This window comes from Pongo abelii, chromosome 17, assembly GCF_028885655.2.
Source record: "Pongo abelii isolate AG06213 chromosome 17, NHGRI_mPonAbe1-v2.0_pri, whole genome shotgun sequence".
Lineage (NCBI taxonomy): Eukaryota > Metazoa > Chordata > Mammalia > Primates > Hominidae > Pongo > Pongo abelii.
The window spans coordinates 32,070,088-32,090,471 of NC_072002.2; the positions used below are offsets into that span (position 1 = coordinate 32,070,088).

At 42.0% G+C, this 20,384-nt stretch overlaps 1 protein-coding gene across 6 annotated transcripts in view; it reads left to right on the plus strand.

Annotated features, from left to right (window-relative positions):
- The window catches only part of MYOM1 (myomesin 1), a 181,994-nt gene extending 171,592 nt beyond the window's left edge, over window positions 1–10,402 (plus strand). For all 6 annotated transcript variants that reach the window (XM_024235866.3, XM_063716983.1, XM_054537694.2 and 3 more), the window contains 4 exons: window positions 1,394–1,430; window positions 1,682–1,704; window positions 5,290–5,345; window positions 9,654–10,402. In XM_024235866.3, coding sequence (XP_024091634.3) covers window positions 1,394–1,430; window positions 1,682–1,704; window positions 5,290–5,345; window positions 9,654–9,947 — 410 coding nt within the window. In that variant the 3' untranslated portion in view covers window positions 9,948–10,402. The remainder of the gene's footprint in view (window positions 1–1,393; window positions 1,431–1,681; window positions 1,705–5,289; window positions 5,346–9,653) is intronic.
- Window positions 10,403–20,384: the final 9,982 nt, after the last annotated feature.

The following is a 20,384-nucleotide window of genomic DNA, read 5'->3' on the forward strand; positions in this document are numbered from 1 at the left end:
ATAGCTAGGTGTGGTGGCACACATCTATAGTCCCAGCTACTCGAGAAGCAGAGGTAAGAGGATCACGTGAGCCCAGGAGTTCGAGGCTACCTCAAGCTATGATTGCACTACTGCACTCCAGCCTGGGCAACAGCAAGACCCTGTCTCTTGAAAAAAAAAAAGAAACAAGGCTGGGAGCGGTGGCTTACGCCTGTAATCCCAGCAGTTTGGGAGGCCAAAGCGGGTGGATCACGAGGTCAGGAGATCGAGACCATCCTGGCCAACATGGTGAAACCCCGTCTCTACGACAAATACAAAAATTAGCTGGGCATGGTGGCGGGCGCCTGAAGTCCCAGCTACTCAGGAGGCTGAGGCAGAAGAATCCCTTGAACTGGGGAGGCCACTGCACTCCAGCCTGGTGACAGAACTCCGTCACAAAAAAAAAAAAAAAAAAAAGCTGCCATTTTGCTTGAATCTTTAATCAAAGTGGCTTACTCTGCAGACACAGAAAAAAATTATTTGAGAACTATATAGATCTCATTTTGTTGTCCCACTTGCCTTTCATCCCCTCTCCATCATGGCATAAGAAACATTGCTTCAGGCAAGCACCAGCACCCTCTGTGATTACAGTAACTCATTGTGCTTTTTTGCCCAAACAGACCAGACAGCATAACAGAAAGAGAGTTAACTGCCTATCTAGGAGGCTCTGATGTCTGGGATAATTTAATAAGAGAAAGTTTTTGTTTTCGTTTTTGTTTGACACTCAGGATGTTTAAACAACCAGCTTTTCTTTGAAACAGACTTTTATGGCTGGGCTCAGTGGCTCATGCCTGTAATCCCAGCACTTTGGGAGGCCGAGGCGGGCAGATCACTTAAGGTCAGGAGTTTGAGACCAGCCTGCCCAAAATGGTGAAACCCCGTATCTACTAAAAACACAAAAATTAACTGGGTGTGGTTGCACATGCTACTTGAGTGGCCCCAGCTACTTGAGAGGCTGAGGCAGGAGAATCGCTTGTACCTGGGAGGTGGAGGTTGCAGTGAGCCAAGATTGCACCACTGCACTCCAGCCTGGGCACAGCAAGACTCCGTCTCAAAAAAAGAAAAGAAACAGACTTTTATTCCCATTTTTTCTTTGTTGGAGTTAATCTTTGCCTTTCCGTTTGAGGGGCTGAAGCCCTCTTGCTGAGTTGAAAGCTTCTAAAATCTACTATTTCATATTTTCTGCCTACAAAGTATTTCCTGGCCTTGTTAAGTACATTAAGCTGTGGAGTGAACACATAAGCACAGTCTTAATCAAAGTCGGTTTAGTCATGTCTGGACCGATCACAGTGATCTCCAGTTGTGAATTTTAATCGCCCCTGTGTGTCATCAATTCTGGGTGAAAAAATTCTAACTTTTCTTTTTTCTTTTAAAGCATACGACGAGGCCTATGCTGAATTCCAGAGGTTGAAGTAAGTCCCTTGTCCTAGCAAATGCCACTTGCATGCACTAATTTCCTGGGAAGCTTGCATGCTGCTCGCCCCTCTGAGTGTTAGAAGGAACCTTTTATTTCAGAAAGTACAGTAGAAGCAGCACTTCCCACTGTTATATTGAACAGCAAAATGTTTCTGAGGCAATGAAAATGTCGTCAAGTTTAGCTACTTTGAAGTAACACTAACACAAAATTCTTCTTTGTCTGTTTGTTCGTTTCTCTCAACCACAGACAAGCTGCCATTGCCGAGAAAAGTAAGTAAACCATTTTCACAAGTACTCCTGGGATAGATTCAAAAGATAATTTTATTTTGCTATTATAACTACAGATGGAGGACAGTGGAAGTGGTTTTTTTCTTTTTTAAATCTTAGGTGTTCTACATATGTTTTCATTTTAGTCTTTTGAGTAAGAATATCTATGAAAAGAAGGTCTCAGGTTACATTGTAAAGAATGTCACCCTACCCTTGACTTGAGCTACAACCCAGACATCCTGAGAAACCTCTTGGCTGCAAATCATACAATAGGTTGTTAGTCACTTGCAGGTACAGTGTTTCATAAAAATATGTATATATTGGAGAAAAGAAGCAACAAGAAACATTGTAAGGGCCAGGCATGGTGGCTCACGCCTGCAATCCTAGCACTTTGGGAGGCCGAGGTGGGCGGATCACCTGAGGTCAGGAGTTCAAGACCAGTCTGGCCAACATGGCAAAACCCCGTCTCTACTAAAAAATACAAAAATTAGCCAGGCATAGTGGCGGGTGCCTGTAATCCCAGCTACTTGGGAGGCTGAGGCAGGAGAATCGCTTGAACCCGTGAGCCAAGATCACGCCACTGCACTCCAGCCTGGGCAACAGAGCGAGACTCCATCTCAAAAACAAAACAACACAAAACAACAATAACAAAAGAAAACAGAAACATTGTAAATTTGATATCAAGTAATTCACTGTAACTTGGCCCCAACAAATACTGTACATTTTCCTGGGAGCCCCTGCGAGATAAAAGCTACCAAATAAGGCCTTCCTTACTTTCATATAACTAGACACAGTCCAAGCAAAGCAACACCAATCTGTCAAGTCTGCATGTGTACCCAGAAACACACTGCAGTATTTCTGTGAGCTGTTTGTTTCACATTCACAGATTTTTAGAAGAACTCAGCCTTACAGGATCTTAGGAGTCACTGACTAATCCATAATACTAATTCAGCTTCTTTGTCCGAGTGGGAGCCAGAATTTTAAAATTGTTACAGGCTAAAATGGTAGAGTCCACCCGAGCTGGATGTGAAGGGGACAGGGAGAAGGAGCAAGAAGGGAAGTCATCCTTCCCCACAGGGCTCCATGTGCTTCTGGGTGCAACTTTGAACTTTGAACCTGAAACTTGCACTGCTCCCCTCCACTCCCTTCTCCACTTTCCCCCTCCTGCTCAGGCCCTATGTATGTGGACTGCAGCTGGGGGTAAGGGGCAGAGGCTGGTACTGGGGCACCAGAGGTCAAGGGGGAAGCTGGGGTGTTGAGCAAGAGGGAGCTATTCTTGTTTGGTACTGAGCAAAGCCTACATCCACAAGCAGTTTTCTGTCTTTCCAGATTCTTGAACTCTTCTGTGGGCAAGGAGTTCATGAACTCTTTAGAACTGAAAGCAACCTTAGAGCTTTTCTAGCTCCATGTTTGTAAACTTTTGTAAGCCATGGAACACTTACTTCAAATTGATGCAGGATTTTTGCTCCTTAGTTCAGCTAAATCCAGGTTCTTGTCTCACGACCAGGAAAAATTAGACACACGGACACATTGAAGGGTGAGGCAGGCAAAATTTATTAAGCGAAAGGAAAGCTCTCGGCAAAGAGAGGGGTTCTCCAAGCAGGTTTCCCCCCTCACAATTGAATACCAGGGCTACCGTGGATGAGCTGAAGAGGCCAGGCCCCTCCCCTGCATAAGGTGCAAATTCCTGGTGGATCCCCCACTTTCCCCCAGTGCACATGTGGGCATGCCCAGGCAAGCCATAGGTAGTATTGGAAAAGGCAACATTCGATTGGTTAAAAGGCATTATTCAGAAATAATCATAGTATCCCCAGGTCTAATGCAACCCCTGTCCCCCATTCTACAAATTAGGAGACTTGAGGCCAACACAGTGAAGTGACTGGCCCAGTATCACACAGCATGTCACACAGGAAACCAGAAGAAGGGTTAGGCTTACAGCTGGCATGATGGAATGAGCAGTAGAATGCTGTCATGTTTCACCAAAAGCAAAGCTTTAGCCTCACTTAGTGGAGAAGGGAATTGTAGACAGGGAAGTCAAGGTTCACACATTAATGAAAGCAGGCCGAAAAATGAGAGGGAGGTGGCTACTGTGTTCGTGCCAGAGAGAACACCTTTGAGTGAATGACAGGAAGGTGCCCTTTCCAGGGGCTGAGGCAGTCATGCCCAGAGCATATAGCTTGGCTGAGGGCACCAGCCCAGGATCCCAGCACCCATCCTGTGCCTTGTCCCCTCACCTGCGGGCCTTTATACTCACAGCCATAGACAGTGGCCTGCATGGCACTACCAAGAACTACCAGGAGACAAGAAAGGGGCGCTCTCTAGAGAAGGCTTCAAAGAAAGCTTATGGCCAGGCCTGGTGGCTTGTGCCTATAATCCTAACACTTTGGGAAGCCAAGGCAGGATGATGGCTTGAGCCCAGGAGTTCAAGACCAGCCTGGGTAACATAAGACCCTGTCTCTTAAAAAAAAAAAGAAAAAAAAAATGCTTACATCTGCATGAGCCTCCAATCTCCCTAGCATATAGCCCTTCCATTATGCAACCTTTTCTCATCATATGGAAACCCATAAAAGAGGCCAAGCTGTGCTTGGAGGCTGTCCATAGAGATCTGTTCTACTTCCTTGAGCTTAGCCCTACTAAGCTGCAGAAGGGCCAGGGCTGAAAATAGCCATGAAAATGATAGAGCAAGTCTTGATATGGCAAAGCTATCACACACTGGTATTTTAGATACAGATACAGGCACCCCCACCTCCCCACACACACACACAATATGACGGTGAAGAAGGATTAAAATCCTGAATCCAGCCAGGCATGGTGGCTCACACCTGTAATCCCAGCAATTTGGGAGGCAGAGGCGGGCAGATCACTTGAGGTCCAGAGTTCAAGACCAGCCTGGCCAACATGGTGAAATCCTGTCTCTACTAAGAATACAAAAATTAGCCAGGCGTGGTGGTACATGCCTGTAATCCCAGATACTCAGGAGGCTGAGGCAGGAGAATCACTTGAACCTGGGAGGCGGAAGTTGCAGTGAGCCGAGATTGCGCCACTGCATTCCACCCTGGGTGACAGAGCGAGACTCTGTCTCAAAAACAAAAAACAAAAAACAAAACAAAACAAAAAGCCGGGTGTGGTGGCTCACGCCTGCTGTAATCCCAGCATTTTCAGAGGCTGAGGTGGATGGATCACGAGGTCAGGAGTTCCACACCAGCCTGGCCAACATGGCAAAACCCCATCTCTACTAAAAATACAAAAATTAGCTGGGCACGGTGGCAGGTGCCTATAATCCCAGCTACTTGGGAGGCTGAGGCAGGAGAATCGCTTGAACCCAGTGGGCAGAGGTTGCAGTGAGCCGAGATCCCACCATTGCATTCCAGCCTGGTGACAGAGTGAGACTCTGTCTCAAAAAAAAAAAAAAAAAAAAAAAATTCCTGAATCCCTGTATCATTTTCTTCTTTTGCATGTTGAAAACTGTATAAAAGAACTATCAGGAGAAGGAAACTAAATTGGAAATGTAGCTTCCTGGGTGGTTTTGTGAGTATGACCGCTGGCTTTGCCACTGCAGTGATTAACCCAAAATGCCTCTGCTTGCAGATCGTGCCCGGGTGTTGGGAGGTCTCCCAGACGTGGTCACCATCCAGGAGGGGAAGGTAAGCATGGAGCCTGCCTGTGCCTGCTCCTTCTGCACTACGAACGGGTTCCAGCACCCCAGACTTTGTTCCTTCTTTTAAGATACACTTAACAGCCCACCACCTTCATCTTATTCCATAGCTGCTTATACTTGACCAGAGTAACCAAACGCAAGGTTAAATATCAGTCGGTTTTCTGGCCGGGCACAGTGGCTCATGCCTGTAATCCCAGCACTTTGGAAGGCCGAGGCGGGCAGATCACCTGAGGTCAGGAGTTCAAGACCAGCCTGGCCAACATGGTGAAACCCCATCTTTATTAAAAATACAAAAATTAGCTGGGTGTGGTGGCAGGTGCCTGTAATCCCAGCTATTTGGTAGGCTGAGGCAGGAGAGTTGCTTGAACCTGGGAGGTGGAGGTTACAGTGAGCCGAGATCATGCCACTGCACTCCAGCCCAGGCAACAGAGTGAGACTCCATCTCAAAAAAATCAGTCGGTTTTCCAATCATCTTAACGTTTTATAGGTCAAGCATCGGGATAAAAGTTTGTCTCTAATAGACATATGTAGACCACTTAGTATCTTTCAAGAGTCACCCTTTAAAATTATGAGAAACTGAACATGTTCTGTGTGAACTCTATGACAAATAAAATTGAAGAAAGAAATTACCTCCAACAGAGTGGAATATGAAAATTTCTATAGGCTCTAGTTCTGTTGAAAACGGGCTTCTTTCTTTCTTTTTTTATTAATTTTTTCCCCCTGTGACAGAACTCCAGGGGCTCCTGAGAGCATGTGCCCCTAGGCTGGGCACAGTGGCTCACGCCTGTAATCTCAACACTTTGGGAGGCCAAGGCGCGTAGATCACTTGAGCCCAGGAGTTTGAGACCAGCCTGGGCAACACGGCGAAACCCCATCTCTACAAAAAATACAAAAATTAGCCAAGTGTAGTGGTGCACACCTGTAGTCCCAGCTACTCGGGAGTCTGAGTGGGAGGACCGCTTGAGCCCAGGAGGCGGAGGTTGCAGTGAGCCAAGATCACTCCAGCCCAGGTGACAGACACCCTGTCATACAAACACACACACGCACACGCATGCGCGCGCACACACACACACACACATACGCACAAAGAACATGCACCTCTGGTTTCTTTCCATGTGGTTTTAAACTGATGTAACCTGTTTCTATAATAATCTTTCCAAGAGATTACAACGTTGTAAATTTGGCATCAGGTAAATCCCTGAAACTTGTCCCCAATAAGTACTGTGCATTTTCCGAAGAGCCCCTGTAAGATAAAGATGCCAAATAAGGCCTTCCTTACTTTCATTTAACTAGATACAGTCTGAGTGAACCAACATAATTTCTAACCTGGATTCGTTTTTTTTATCTTTATGTTTCATTAAAAAGTTTACAGCCACTGGGTGCAGTGGCTCATGCCTGTAAACCAGCACTTTGGGAGGCCAAGGCAGGAGGATTGCTTACGCCCAGGAGTTCAAACTAGCCTGGGCAACATAATGAGACCCCGTCTCTACAAAAATAATTTTTAAAAGTCAGCTGGGTGTGGTGGTGCACACCTGTAGTCTTAGCTACTCTGGAGGCTGAGATGGGAGGATCGCCTGAGCCCGGGAGGTCAAAGCTGCAGTGAGTCATGACATCATACCACTTCACTAAAGCCTGGACAACACAGTGAGACACTGTCTACAAAAAATAAATGGAAAATAAATTAAAACAAGTTTAACATACCAGTCCTAGGGATAGAGATATTTGTAGTGGAACAAATTTTCCACTTCAAAGGGCAGTGAAGACATACAGTGGGTGATTGGAATTCGGGTAACAAAGCAAGGCATGTGGAAATGCTTTAGCAAGAAGTGGGTTTCATTCAACTGCGTTTCCTCATGGTTGGAAAATATGATCACAGTTGATTTTAAGCTCAGCCACTGCAGGGGTTCTTTTGTTCTTCAACTCTCTTTTCCATTTTCCTCACCTAATAAGGTTAAAAATATATGACTCTCTAGGTCGTACTGAGAATTAAGAAAGAGAATGTATATGAAAGTACTGTGTAATGCAGAACCCAAATCTGAAGTGTGGATAAGAGTTTTCCATGATGCCTAAGGTGTTTGGGAGTTTTGTTTTTTCTTTTTTGCATTTTTTTTTCCTAACCACTAGACTGTTAGGGGGTGTTTGGGACTTTTTGTTTGATTTTGTTAAAAGTTTTAACTACAAGTAATCACAGTTTCCAAAAGCATATACCTAATCTGCTCATTAAGTTTAAGGATAATAATTGGACTCCTCTTTTTTTGACTGAAATGTATTTGTAGGATAATTCAGTAAGAAATATTAATTAGTGATGGGAGAAAAACAGATTTCTTAATCTATCCAATTTTAAATGATACACCTGCAAAAGGGGTAACAAATAATCATGTAAGACCCTTTAGAAAGATATGTAGACGGGTGTTCTTTCTCTGTACATTGTGAGCCCTAGTTCTTTCCTTATCACGTCTGGATTTTAGTAAGAGAAAAATACAAGAATGGAATTTTAAAATGTGAAGTAAATTCAACATTATTAACCGCCAGGCAAGTGAACATTAAAACCACAATGAAATATCACACCACACCTATCAGAATTGCTGTAATAAAGAATAGTAGCTGGGTGGGCTGGTGTACAACAACAAATGGTGGGGAGGCTGTGGAGAAACTGAATCACTTGTATATTCTGGTGGGAATGTAAGCCAAAATTGTACAGCGACTCAGAAAAACCATTTGGCAATTTCTGGAAAAAAAAAAAAGAAAACATGGGCTGGGTGTGGTGGCTCATGCCTATAATCCCAGCACTTTGGGAGGCCACGATGGGAAGATTGCTTGAGACCAGGAGTTTGAGACCAGCCTGGTCAACATAATGAGACCTCATCTCTATTCTCTATTTTTTTAATTAAAAAAAAAAAAGAAAAAAATGAAACATGCATTTATCATACATTCCAGCAATTGTATCCCTAGGCATTTATCCCAAAGAAATGACAACTTATGCTGACATAAAAACCTGTACACAAATGTTCATAGCAACCTAGTGCATCATAGTTAAAACTGGAAAAAGCTCAGATGACCTTGACGGGCATAAACATAGTATGACATTCTATTCAGCAATAACAAGGGATAAACTGTCGATACATGCAGCACCTTGGATGAATCTGGAAATAATTATGCTGAGTTACAAAGGTTATTCTGAAAGGTTATATAGTGCATGATTCTATTTATATAATATCTTTGACCTGACAAAATTTCAGAAATGGAAAACAGATGAGTGGTTGCCAGAGATTAGGAATAGAGGTTGCAAGTTGGAGGGGAGAGGTGGGTGTGGTTATAAAAGGACAACGCAAGGGGTTCTTGTGGTGACGAAAATATTCTGTAAATTGAATAGAATGTAACACACACAAACACAAATAAGCACCAGTAATATTAGAGAAATCTAAATAAGGTCAGTGGATTGCATCAATGTCAATATACTGGTTATGACATTCTACTATAGTTTTGTAAAATGTTACCAATGGGGAAGCTGGGTAGACAGCATACCAGATCTCTTTATTATTTCTTATGGATCTCTTTATTATTTCTTACAACTGCATGTGAATTTACAATTATCTAAATCTTTTTCAATTAAAAAAAGTAAGGTAAAGTAAAACTGTAGACCTTATATCTACATATATACCTAGAATATCGATCTTTTAGAATAAGGTTTTGGCACAGATGGGAATATTTTCTTTAGGAATACGTTTTGGTAGGGTACCACTGCAACTGCAGCAGATTGGATGGGGTTTGATGAGAGAAGTAAAATAAGGGTGATGGAATTTGAAAATTAGTAACATTATCTGAAGCAACTGCCGTGATTCTGCTGCCCGGCTCTTTGACGCAAATGAAATGCAAAAGTGAGCAGGTGGCAATTACAGCAATGAGATTCCTCTACCGAGACAGAACCCAAAATGCCACAATAGAGCAAAAGGCATCTATATGTTTATGAAAGAGAAAGTAAAAATGGGGAATAGACGTAAACTCTTTCGTGTGTTTTTGATAATAAGCATTCCAGAAGCCAGAAAGCATATAAAGGCCTTGAGGAGCATTAAAAGGCCTTGAGGAGCATTAAAAGGCCTTGAGGAGATCCCCTCAGATGTTATTTCAAACTGTAACTCACACAGTTGCATACACAGAACTACTTTAAACCCTGGTCCGGGAGGCTTTTACTTATCCTCCCTTTGATCATGCCAAGCCACCAGCCGGCAAGATTGTTGACAGTGTGTCTGTTATATCTAATTTATCTTCTTCTCTCCCATAAAATGTCTTGCAGGCCCTTAATCTCACTTGCAATGTGTGGGGAGACCCACCCCCGGAGGTCTCGTGGTTGAAGAACGAGAAGGCCCTGGCCTCAGACGACCACTGCAACCTCAAGTTCGAGGCCGGGAAGACCGCGTACTTCACCATCAACGGCGTGAGCACCGCCGACTCGGGCAAATACGGGCTGGTTGTGAAGAACAAGTATGGCTCGGAGACCAGCGACTTCACCGTCAGCGTGTTCATCCCAGAGGAGGAGGCGAGGATGGCTGCCTTGGAGTCCCTGAAAGGTGGCAAGAAGGCCAAGTGACCGGAGGTGCGAGGAGAGCCAGCCGGCCTGTGCGACTTGGGTGTGAATGGTTTGGGTTAAGGATGAGATGTCTTCATGCTTTCTCCTCCCTATTATTTTCTGGCTTGAGGGGAAAATAATGTCAGATCTTTCACTCATATAAAAAATCACCAACTAATGACACTTTAATTGTTTTTCTTTATCTACAAAATTATGTGTTAAGAAAATACCATTCATAGCATGAAGATTAGGAAACAGTTTTAAGGAGAAGACTTGAATAAAGTTGGAGGGACATTGAATGATGGTCAGAGGGCAGACGAATGTGTTGTGGGGCAAGTTGGGATTTGCTGCAGCTGTGAAGCCACGGCTGTGTCTCGTGTGTTGTTACAGAAGTGATGTGCTTTTTGACGGGCGCCTTGTGGCTTGGAACCTCCTCTGTATGAATAAACAGTTTTCACATCTGTCCTCTTCCCCGACACTGTTTCTCAAATTCCTGCTGTTTTGCTGCTAGGTTGGGTGGCTTCTTGGTGCTTCTTTCTTAATGCGTCTTATGCCACATCTTCTGATTTAAATTCCTTTTGGTGAAAGCAGTACCTTTCAACATGATCAGATAAGTCGTTTGAGCTCAACCAGGTTCAGGAGTGTGAAATTACACTGCCACTGCACATCTGGTGGCTTACCACACAGTCAAGCCAATTCTATTAATAAGATACACAAGGCAATTGAACATAATGTGACAATTACGTGTGATAAGATGGTGTGAGATGCCTCCTGCCAGAACTGGAGACTAAGGGCCCACAGCTAAGAATAAAAGGTACAAAAGAAGCCTCATTCTAAGCTCAGAGAACTGCCAGCTGTGGAATTTGCCACTTCCTGAGGGGTTTGCTGAGGGTCAGTATCCCAGCAGCAGCTGTTTTAGAAAGTTTTGTCTTCCCCAACCCCAGCACCACACACACACACACATACACAAAACACACACCATTCTAGGAAAATCGTCAGGGTGAAGTTTTTCTGTTGGGTGCGGTAGCTCACACCTGTAATCCCAGCACTTTGGAAGGCTGAGGCAGGAGGATTGCTTGAGTCTAGGAGTTCAAGACCAGCCTGGGCAACATAGTGAGACCCCTCTCTACAACAAATTTTAAAACTCAGCTGGGTGTGGCGGTGCCCACCCAGCTACTTGGGAAGCTGAGGTGGGAGGATCATTTGAGCCTGGGAGGTCAAGCCTGCAGTGAGCCGTGATGGCACCACTGCACTCCAGCCTGGGCAACAGAACAAGCCCATCTCATAAAAACATTTTTTTCTCCTTCTTTCTCCTGCCAAAGGTAGCGGACGGGGCAAGAAATGTCCTTATACAGTTGGCAGGGGCTCCTACACACCCTCTCCTTTACAAGTTTAAGGCTAGAAATTGCTTCTCATCTGACTGTGGCCAATCCACTAGTCCAGACAAGTGCTGGATGCTGCTGCTGTGACACTGAACACCAGGCGGGAGCCGGATGCTGTGTTCTCACTCCCGGATATGGCAAGGAGATGAGCTTCCCAAGGGTCAAGTGGACCCCATGGAAGGTGGCTGGCCATGAGCAGTCTGCAGTTCTGCCTGCCTCAATAAGAGGGCTACATCTGAACAAGCTGACCCAGAAGGAAACTGCCAGTGGGTGGACACCTGCTGGGGAGCTAAAGATGGGAGGGTGGCAGGGTGGGGGTGGGGTTGGGAAGGGTTCAAGCGGCAGCAGACCTCCCATGTCAAGGGCCAAGGGCTGTACAAGCAAGAGGCCCCTAAGACTCTCTGAAAAGCCCCCACCACACTCCTCAAAGAGCCAGCAACAGAGTTCCCAGTATCAGAGAGGTGAGGTTTCTGCAAGCAGCACCTCCCACCCCTTCCCTAATTTCCACCTGCTGGAGCCCAGACTGGGGAGAAAGCAAGAAGGGTGTTGAATCAGGTGGAAACAAAAATTTAAAACAGTGTATTCCAAATTCTGAAATTGTGCAAAAATGTATGAAATCTAAATGTGCCCTAAGACCCCTGTGCCCAGCAGAGGGGCTTGATGGGACACAGCAGCAGTGAGCTGGGGAGATGGCTTTTGTGTTCGGAGCTCCATACCCTGAGATTTCTCAATAAAACGGCTATGAGAATTATTTCAGCCATTATTATGACCAAACTAAACCAGTGACCTCAAGATTTAATAGCTTAGGTAAAAAGCTGCTATTTCTACGGGGGAAAATATAACTGAAACTATAGATCCATCACTTTAATGATGCCGAAGTTACTTTGTACCACATAAAAATTTATGAATCTGTGACCTGGTAAATGTGAAGTAGTGGTACTTAAAGGATCAACTTGGAACACAGAAAAGACCATTCAGAGTTTACTTTAGTTTTATAAAATTAATATATAGGCTGGGTGCAGTGGCCCACGCCTGTAATCCCAGCACTTTGGGAGGCCGAGGCGGGCAGATCACCTGAGGTCGGGAGTTTGAGATCAGCCTTGCCAACATGGAGAAACTCCGTCTCTACTAAAAATACAAAAGTAGCCAGGTGTGGTGGCACATGCCTGTAATCCCAGCTACTCAGGAGGCTGAGGCAGGAGAATTGCTTGAACCCAGGAGGCAGAGGTTGCAGTGAGCCAAGATCTCGCCATTGCATTCCAGCCTGGGCAACAAGAGCGAAACTCCATCTCAAAAAAAAAAAAAAAATTATATATATATTTTATATATATATTATATATATATTTTATATATATTTTTATATATATTATATATATAATATATATATTTTATATATATTATATATTATATATATTATATAATATATAATATATATTATATATATAAAATATATTTTATATATATTATATAATATATAATATATATTATATATCTAATATCTAATATATAATATATAATCCATAATATATATTATAATATATATTATATATATTTTTTATATTAGATATATAATATATATCATATATATGATATATATTATATATTATATATGATATATGCTATATCATATATAATATATATGATATATCATATATATGATATATATATGATATATCATATATATTTTATATATTATATATATTATATATATTATATATATATTTTATATATTATATATATTATATATATTATATATATATTTTATATATTATATATATTATATATATTATATATATTTTTTATATATTATATATATTATATATATATTTTATATATTATATATATATTATATATATATATTTTATATATATTTTATATAATATATATTTTTATATATTATATATATTTTATATATATATATTTATATATATATTTTATATATATATATTTATATATATATTTTATATATATATATTTATATATATATTTTATATATATTTTTATATATATATTTTATATATATAATATATATTTTATATATATTATATATATATTTTATATATATTTTATATTTTTTTATATATATATTTTATATATATATTTTTTATATATATATTTTATATATATATATTTTATATATATATATAGCAGTCAAGTGACACATTTTAAAACCTAGATCTTCCTAAATTCTTGAAGTTCAACTTTAAAACATTATTTTTCCATTTAAAAATCTAACCATTGAAGAACATTAAGGCTGCTTTTTATAGCATAACTTAATTCCCTTTAATTTGTTAAGCTTTATTTATAAATTAATACATTTTCTCTCCACTTTAAGGACTACTATTGTCTGACTTAAAACTGTCTCAAGAACTTAAATAACTTTATCTAAACTAAGTATATAAATACAGAAAATTTGGAGTTTTCATAAATATTCTCATATTGTATATAAACCAAGTAAGATGAACATAAAATCATAGTCAATTAAACATTTTACATTGGAATCACAAAGCTGGAGGCTGGGTGCAGTGGCTTACACCTGTAACCCCAGCACTTTGGGAAGCCCAGGCAGGAGGATCACTCGAGCCCAGGAGTTTGAGACTAGCCTGGAGAACATGGTGAAAACCCATCTCTACAAAAAATCCAAAATTAGCTGGGGGTGGTGGCATGAGCCTGTAGTTCCAGCTACTCAGGAGGCTGAAGCAGGAGGACCGCTTGAGCCTGGGAGGTCAAGGCTGCAGTGAGCTGTGATTGCACCACTGCACTCCAGTCTGGAAGACAGAGTGATACTCTGTCAAAAAAAAAAAATTGGACTGTCACTAGGCTAACATTTCAAGTACATGAAAATCAAATATGCACAGCCTACATAATGCAGAAATACTAATTTTGCCTAGATATAGCCTCTAAGATCTGGGACTGGAGTTTTAATACCCATGCCAGAATGAGAGACGTAGACCTGGATTGTTCAAGGTAGTGAGTTGGTACCAAGATCCCTGCACAAATCTGAGATGCACAAAGAGTGGCTTAGTCAAAACAAAAATGGGAATAGTAAAAATATCGCCAACTGACATAGAGAAGCTATACAGAAGCTTTCCATCTGCCTGGGGGCGGTTCTGGATAGAAGAAAATTTAATGGATTCCTCAAACCAGTACTGCATGTTTGTGGGGTACAAATTTACAGCACCACATGGTAAGAATCTCAAGCCAAGAATTCCCATAAAAATGGTCGAGGTCTGGGGCCTCAGGGAAGCAAATGCAAAACTATGCTAGACGGGACTTCTCTGTCTGCCCACAAAGGATGACTGTTATGGAAATTGTCCTCCCACCATGAACAACTAGAAAAACAGGCAAAATATATGGAAAAATAACTGTTTAGGGCATTGGCCAGCAGATGTGCAGGCCCAGGATGCCTGAGAAAAGGAGAAAAAGTGATGAGACACCTATGATTTCTCCAGCTTCTTCTTGCCTAGACAGAGTGCGCAGGCTGCAACTCAGCAGGGGGAACCTGTCAGTCTCATTGAATTGAGGGGATAGAGACTGAGGTTCAAGAAGTCTGGGTCGTCTAAAATGTATGAGAAAGAATAATAGAGAGAGGAGAGTTGCACGAAGACAGGGTGCTGGAGGCTGCACATGCTCTTTGGCTAAGTACTACTCAGCAAATGCACAGGAGAAAGAAATCTGGAAAGCCTTAGGCCAAACAATTCTTGGAGCTCACGTGGGCTGGAAACAGAGTCCATTTCCACCAGCCGGAATGAAAAGACTTTGTAATACGTGGGCCTCGGGTAGAGTCCTCAGAAGTTTCTTACCTCCATAGTGGGGCACTACTAAGGTGAGAAATTAATCCTGGATTAAAAACTCCTCTGGCCCCACCCTAACAGAGCTTAAAAGCAAGCCTCAAGAGGATCAAATGTCTACAACAAATCATGTGTCAGAACAAGGTGCAGCGCACTTTAAATGAACACACTGGCATGGTCTCAAGTGTTCATTAGTTCTGTTCTGTGGGCCTGCTTCTCTTACCCACGGCAAGATGTTTAGATAAAATACTAATACATCAGTTATATGGAGGATTACAAGCTGGATACATAGTGACCATCACATCACAGCTTCAAATATTTGCATTTTGACCTCTACCTTGGGCTTTAGAGATAAAATTATGTTTAAAAAACAGTCTTAAGTTATTTAAATTGCTTCTGAAGAATCAACTGATATATGTAAATGAAAATCTCAATCTCTAAAATGCACACAAACGTTTCCAAAATTACTTAGCTCATACTTACTAACATCTAACCGCATTTTTTACTTTTTTTAGAACATACTTTAATTGTAGCCCAGCATCAAGAAGGCATAGTAGACTTGTCACAAAGCTCACACACACACTGTGGTTACTCAGACAGTCCATACTCCCTGCTACCCACTTTTGAGGACAAATATTTACATTCTGAAAAATGATATACAACTAAGTTTAATTTAAAACACTTTGGAAACAAAATAGGCACTGTTTTGAATAAATTATGAAGGTAGTGCTCCCCTCCCCTGGTCTTGAGTTTCTACAGTTTCCTTCTGTGGTTTCTTTCCTTTTGTTTCTGGTTTTAAAAGGTTAAGGGCATAACCTATCAGGCCAGGACTTCAGCCTGAGGCATTACTAGTGCCTATGGTATCACACAAAAGCCACCCACTCTGCTTGCTAAGAGCTGGTTCTAAGCCAGGAGAAAAGGTGTTACATTGCTGGGCCAAATTGAAGCAAAGTGTTTCCTTTCAGAGACGAGGGGACGTGTCCCAGAATCAGAGAGTGTTTTATTACGTTGACTCTATTTTGGTTGTTCCAGGGCTGATCTTAGTTATCTAAATGTCCCCTACTGAATGCACCCATAGTTGCCCACAGGAAGCCTCTCCAAGGAGACCCCCATGCCAACTGCAGTACATATGTGACTGCTCCCTCCATTTCCTTGTTCTTTACAGCTTAATATTCCTGGCTGGAAAGAGCTAACCAGTTCTCGGAACCCTCTTTGCTCACAGGCTTCTGTCAGTACAGGCACCTCTGGTTCATAAACTTCCCACGCAGTCCAGACACATTCTCCAGAATTTCATGAGAAGCGTGTGTCTTCCTTACACACTCAAAACCAGGAGCTGAATTGCCAGGAGGCATTTGGCTTCATGAAAGTGAAGACAGTGCAGAGAAAGATGAGAAGCAACTCATTGCTGGGGCAGAATCGAGAAATCTGAAATCCTCCTCTCAGGTGAAAGTTTCAGCAGCACTGAAGTACGGATGAAAAAATAATGAAAATGAAACCAATTCCTTGTTTTCATCTCAAAACTGAAGGAGAAAACAATTACCTTTATGTCATTCTATTAAAAACACAGGGCATCGCCTGGGCACGGTGGCTCACACCTATAATCCCAGCACTTCGGGAGGCCAGGAATTTGAGACTAGCCTGGGCAACACAGAGAATCCCCGTCTCTACCAAAAACAAAAAATCAAAATAAATTAGCTGAGCATGGTGGCACATGACTGTAGTCCTAGCTACTTGGGAGGCTGAGATGGGCGGATGCTTGAGCCCAGGAGCTCGAGGCTGCAGGGAGCCATGATCGTGCCACCACTCTCCAGGCAGGGCAACAGCAAGACTCTGTCTCCAAAAAAGACAAACCATAAGATATCATTTCTTCCATTCATTCATTCATTCAACAAATATTTACTTGGTGTGGGTCAGGCCCTGTTCCTCCTTCTGACTTGCCATGGTAGAAAGCCCTCTGTCCCTAAAATTCCTGCCTTTTTGCCAGGTTTATGTCCAGCACAAGTGGAAAATCACCAACAGCTTTGACCTCTGAACAGACACTGCCGGAAGTCATGGAAGTGAACTGGGGTGAGGAATTGGTTTTTTCCATCTCACTCAAGTGTGGCAGGACAGTTGCTCTGTGGCGCCGGGGGCCAGGAAGTGAGGGAGCAGAGGCAGGAAATGTGTATTGGCTTCTACACATAAACTTTGTATCTATAAAGAATGAGACTATTTTGTTTAAACGTTTTTAGTTGGCATGTTTTTTAATTTTATATTTCTTGAGGCTCTTAATTTTGTTTCTTATCTGGGCTGCATTATGGTGGTTAACATTTCAAAAAGTGGTTGAGCATTTCTAACGCTGTGTAAAAGAAGGTTGTTGCCTTTAAATACAAGGCAGCAAAGAAAAACGAAAGCTGTGAGTAAAAATATAGGCCAGGCACGGTGGCTCACGCCTATAATCCCAGCACTTTGGGAAGCCAAGGTGGGTGGATCACCTGAGGTCAGGTGTTTGAGACCAGCCTGGCTAACATGGTGAAACTTTATCTCTACCAAAAATACCAAAATCAACTGGGTGTGATGGCGCACGCCTGTAATCCCAGCTACTCAGGAGGCTGAGGCAGGAGAATTGCTTGAACCCAGGGAGTGGAGGTTGCAGTAAGCTGAGATTGCGCCACTGCCCTCCAGCCTGGGCAACAGAGCGAGATTCCTTCTCAAAGAAAACATAAAAATATAAAAACATAATGATAATGAGAAGCCATTTTAGCTAGAGTAATAGAAAAAATTCATTTGCATTTTAAAATATGGTCATGCTAAAATCACTTTAGCTTTTAAATAGACACTTTGATGTCCCTGGTTCTACTAGAACCTGTCAGTGACATTTGAACGACTTTTATGAAGTAGAAGCAGATTGATCTCCTGCATAGCTAAGATTCAGAGACAATTTGTCTCATTTTCACTCTACTTTGATAATACAAAACTAAAATAATGAGGAAATGTATCACCATAAGGCTGAGGTTATTAAGTGTTCAGATCTTTGTTGATAAATAATTTAAAGCAAAATAAGTCCAAAGGCTAGGGGAAGTTAAAAAAAAACCCACATGTGACTTCAAATGTTTATTATAGTGGTATGCTGTAGAGGTATTGTTGTAAAGTATTGTTACTGTATTATTTGTGTATTATATAGAGATATATAGAGATACAGTTGTATATTATTGTTATAGTAATATTATCGTGTTTTATGGTTGTATATTATAGAGCTACAAATATAATAAAAATTAGAAAACTTGAAAGAAATTGTACAAAGGCCTTAATGCAGTGAGACAATTGGAACTGCTCTCATTTCTATGGTAGCCACAGTAACAGATATTCAGTGTGTCCTTTGTCAACACAGGAAGTTTGTTACAAAGACATCATTCAAAACAAGAGTCAAATTCTGGGAACTCCCTTTAAAATGAAAAGGGAAAAAAAATCAGAAATTGTTTACTTTTATAGCCTTTAAAGTACTTTTTGTAGAGATTAGGCTAGTCACTGTAAAATAAATAAATAAATAAATTCTAATTCAATTCACTTCTTCTATGGACCGCTTGCATGAGCCCTTGAAAATTACACACCCTTAGAGCACGATATTTTCTTTTGCCGGAGGTAGTCATCGGCCTGTATAAAGGTATGCATTAGTTATGTGCCTCCTCGGCCCCACAAGGCAGGCTTTTGAAGCATTAACATTTTTGTTGTTTTTCTCTTTTGTGGGGTGGGGGGTGTTGTTGTTGTTTTGAGACAGGGTCTCCCTGTATCACCCAGGCTGGAGTGCGGTGGCGCAATTACGGCTCACTGCAGCCTTGAACTCCTGGGCTCAATTGATCCTCCCAACTCAGCCTCCCGAGTAGCTGGGACTACAGGTGCACGCCACCACACCTGTCTAATTTTTGTATTTTTTGTAGAGATAGGGTTTTGCCGTGTTGCCCAGATGAATCTCGAACTCCTGGGCTCAGGTGATTCACCTGCCTCAGCCTTAGAAGTGCTGAGATTACAGGTGTGCCCCACTAGGCCTGGCCTTGAAGCATTTACTCTGGGGAGCTGACAAAAATTCTGCTAAGCACATTATATCTTAAAATTAGTCAAGTATTGATCATGGATTTGGGGAACTTCTCAATACTTGACTTTAGGTGTAAAATATATGCCAGTTTTGCTGCTATTGTTATCATTCACTTATTCCTTCAACAAATGTTTACTGAGCAATGTCTGTGAGAAAACAAAGATTAATCAGATGGAGATTCACCCTCAGGATGTTTACTGCTAAGTGATGTGTTAGCAGTACCAGAATGTGAACAACCACAATATAAGCAACGTGTTCATAGGGAAGAGACAGACAGCTTGCTATCCTCTGAGTCCAAGGAGAGTGCGATACTTGCTGTGTGGTGAGGTTAGGGTACAGGGGAAGGTGGAATACAGGAATCAGAAAAGGTTTTGTGGACACAGAAGCATTTAATCTGTGTTTTGATGAGCAGGAGGGTATTAGCCAGTTTCAAGACTGAAGGGAAGAGTATTTATGTTAAAGAAATCCCTCGCCGGCTTGGCACAGTGGCTTACACCTGTAATCCCAGCACTTTGGGAGGCCAAGGCAGGCAGATCACTTGAGGTCAGGAGTTCCAGACCAGCCTGGCCAACATGGTGAAACCACATCTCTACTAAAAATACAAAAATTAGCCAGGCTTGGTGCACACAACTGTAGTCCCAGTTATTCAAGAGACTGAGGCAGGAGACTCGCTTGAACCTGGGAGGCAGAGGTTGCGGTGAGCCGAGATCGTGCCACTGCACTCCAGCCTGGGAGACAAGAGCAAAACTCCGTCTCCAAAAAAAAAAAATCCCTCAGTACCATGAAGGCATCCCCAGAGCAGACAGGTATACACAGGTGTGAGCTTCAATATCTACTCCCAGACAAAGGAGGCATTGGCCAAACTCATTCTGTCCTTATTACAGGCTGAATTGTGTCCTTCAAAATTCATATGTTGAAGCCCCAACCCCCAGTACCTTAATATGTGACTGTATTTGGAGGTTATGTCTTTAAAGAGGTAACTGAGTTACAATGAGGTCACTGGAGTGAGCTCTAACCCAAAATGACTGCTGTCCTTGTGAGGAGTTTAGGACACAGACTCAAAAGGGAAGACCACGTGGAGAAGCAGGGAAAATGTGGCCATGTGCAAGCCGAGGAGGGAGGCCCTGGGAGAAGCCAACCCCACGAACACCTTGATCTCAGACTTCCAGCTCCAGAACCATAAGGTAATTCATGTTTGTTGCTTAAGCCACAT